The sequence below is a fragment of the Calliphora vicina genome, chromosome 5, assembly GCF_958450345.1.
Source record: "Calliphora vicina chromosome 5, idCalVici1.1, whole genome shotgun sequence".
NCBI classification, from domain to species: Eukaryota; Metazoa; Arthropoda; class Insecta; order Diptera; family Calliphoridae; genus Calliphora; species Calliphora vicina.
The window spans coordinates 57,366,327-57,368,028 of NC_088784.1; the positions used below are offsets into that span (position 1 = coordinate 57,366,327).

Genomic DNA, 1,702 nt, shown 5'->3' on the forward strand with positions numbered 1-1,702 from the left:
AAGCATACATTTAGGGTAGTTGGTGTTAAAAACCAAAGCATATGCCTACATGCTAAAAAAAATGTGAAATGGTATGAAAAAGAGGACATAAAACCGCTTATGAAAATGCCTAAAGAAATAATGAATAAAATTAAAAATAAAATATTTTTATAGTCAAAAGTTACCACCGAATACAACAAAAACACAATTCAAAAAAAAAAACGGTGAATACTCAATGTGAACCTTATGAGGCCATAATAATAAAATAATAAAAGAAAAAATAACAAAACAAAAAAAGACCTTCTCCAACCACTCTTGAAAAGCTATAAGATTTTATTTGTGACCAAAGCAACCAAAAGCCAAGTTCTCTGTTCCGTACTCCACAGGATAAAGTACTTAAAAGATTTTAATTATTATGGCCTACAATAAATGTATAACTGAAATGAACAAGAAGCAAAAACCAACAAAATACTACAAAAAAAAACTTAACAAATTTAATTCAAAAGTTAATTAGAACAAAAATAAAATGCAGAAAAAATATATGTAATTCAATGAATGAATTTTAAAATTAAAAGTTTCAGTTGAATTTCTTTTCATAAATCACTGGCCTCTTGAGAATTTTAATCTCTATTTTGTAAACGTTTCTCTAGACTAGCAAAGCGTTCAAACTGATATTGAAAAAGTTCTTTTATCGTTTCTTTGATTTCAGTAATGGCACTAATGAACGATTCCTTTTCTTGCAGGAAACACACTTTGGCAACAAAAGACTCCTTCAAAGTGCCATAAAGTGTTTTCTGTTTCTCCATTTTCTCATTAACATCCAGCCATTCTGCTTTGACGTGTTTTAAATATTCGAAACGTTCAACGCATTTACCAAATTCGTGATCCAATGTATTTTTCCACGCCATCAGAGTTTTCACCAGCTCTCCCATTTGTAATATTTCCTTGGTTTTCTCGCACATACGCAGCGTTAAGTCTTGTATTTGTTCCTTGGCGACTTTGCAGCATTTGATCAAATCTTTGATTTGACACTGCAACATGTGCTGATTCTTTTGTAATGCACAGATTTCCTTATTTTGAGAGCAATTTAGTAACACTTCGTAATCAAGGCATTCTTCTGCGGGACATTCGTCAGTTAGATGTTTCAGGCGCAGTTGCATTATTTGTATTCGTCGTTTCATACAGTCCATCTCCCTCATAAGTAGTTTTATATCCAGTTTTTCCTCTTCTGACATGAGTACTTCCTCCTCAACTTCCAACTCTGTCAATTCGGATTCAAATATTTCAACTTCTTCCTCTTTCTCACGTATTGGATTACAGCATAGTGTACGTTGAAAAATGTCCACATCTTTAGGTTTCTTTTTGTTCATTGATAGGTAAAATTAAAAGAATTTTTTAAAAAATAATAATAAATATGGAAATTGTTGGTGTAATTGTGTGAAAATAAACAAAACATACCCCTACAAACAAAACAATACGAAAATGAATTGATATGATGTTGCCAATTCCTAATACACTTATGCTTTAAACCCCTTGTATCCTTGTATCGAATGCATTTTTGTATTAAAATACAATAGAGTAAGCTATTTTTTGGAAATCTTCATAAAAATTAAATATGTACGGTGTATTGTGAATTGACCAATTATTTATTTTGTTTTCATTTTCTGTATAACTAAACATTAACTTGTAAGTAATTTTTTCGAAAACAATTTGCGAAAAAAAG

The 1,702-nt window shown here is 30.4% G+C and overlaps 1 protein-coding gene across 1 annotated transcript; it reads right to left on the minus strand.

Annotated features, from left to right (window-relative positions):
* Nucleotides 1-448: 448 nt before the first annotated feature.
* LOC135962404 (uncharacterized) lies at nt 449-1,398 on the minus strand. The gene has a single exon (XM_065514316.1). The coding sequence runs from the start codon at nt 1,347-1,349 to the stop codon at nt 600-602; it is 750 nt and encodes a 249-aa protein (XP_065370388.1). The 5' UTR covers nt 1,350-1,398; the 3' UTR covers nt 449-599.
* Between the last annotated feature and the right edge of the window lie 304 nt (nt 1,399-1,702).

Excerpts from the sequence above, each read along its gene's own strand:
- LOC135962404 (XM_065514316.1), bottom strand. The coding sequence starts at position 1,349 with ATGAACAAAAAGAAACCTAAAGATGTGGACATTTTTCAACGTACACTA.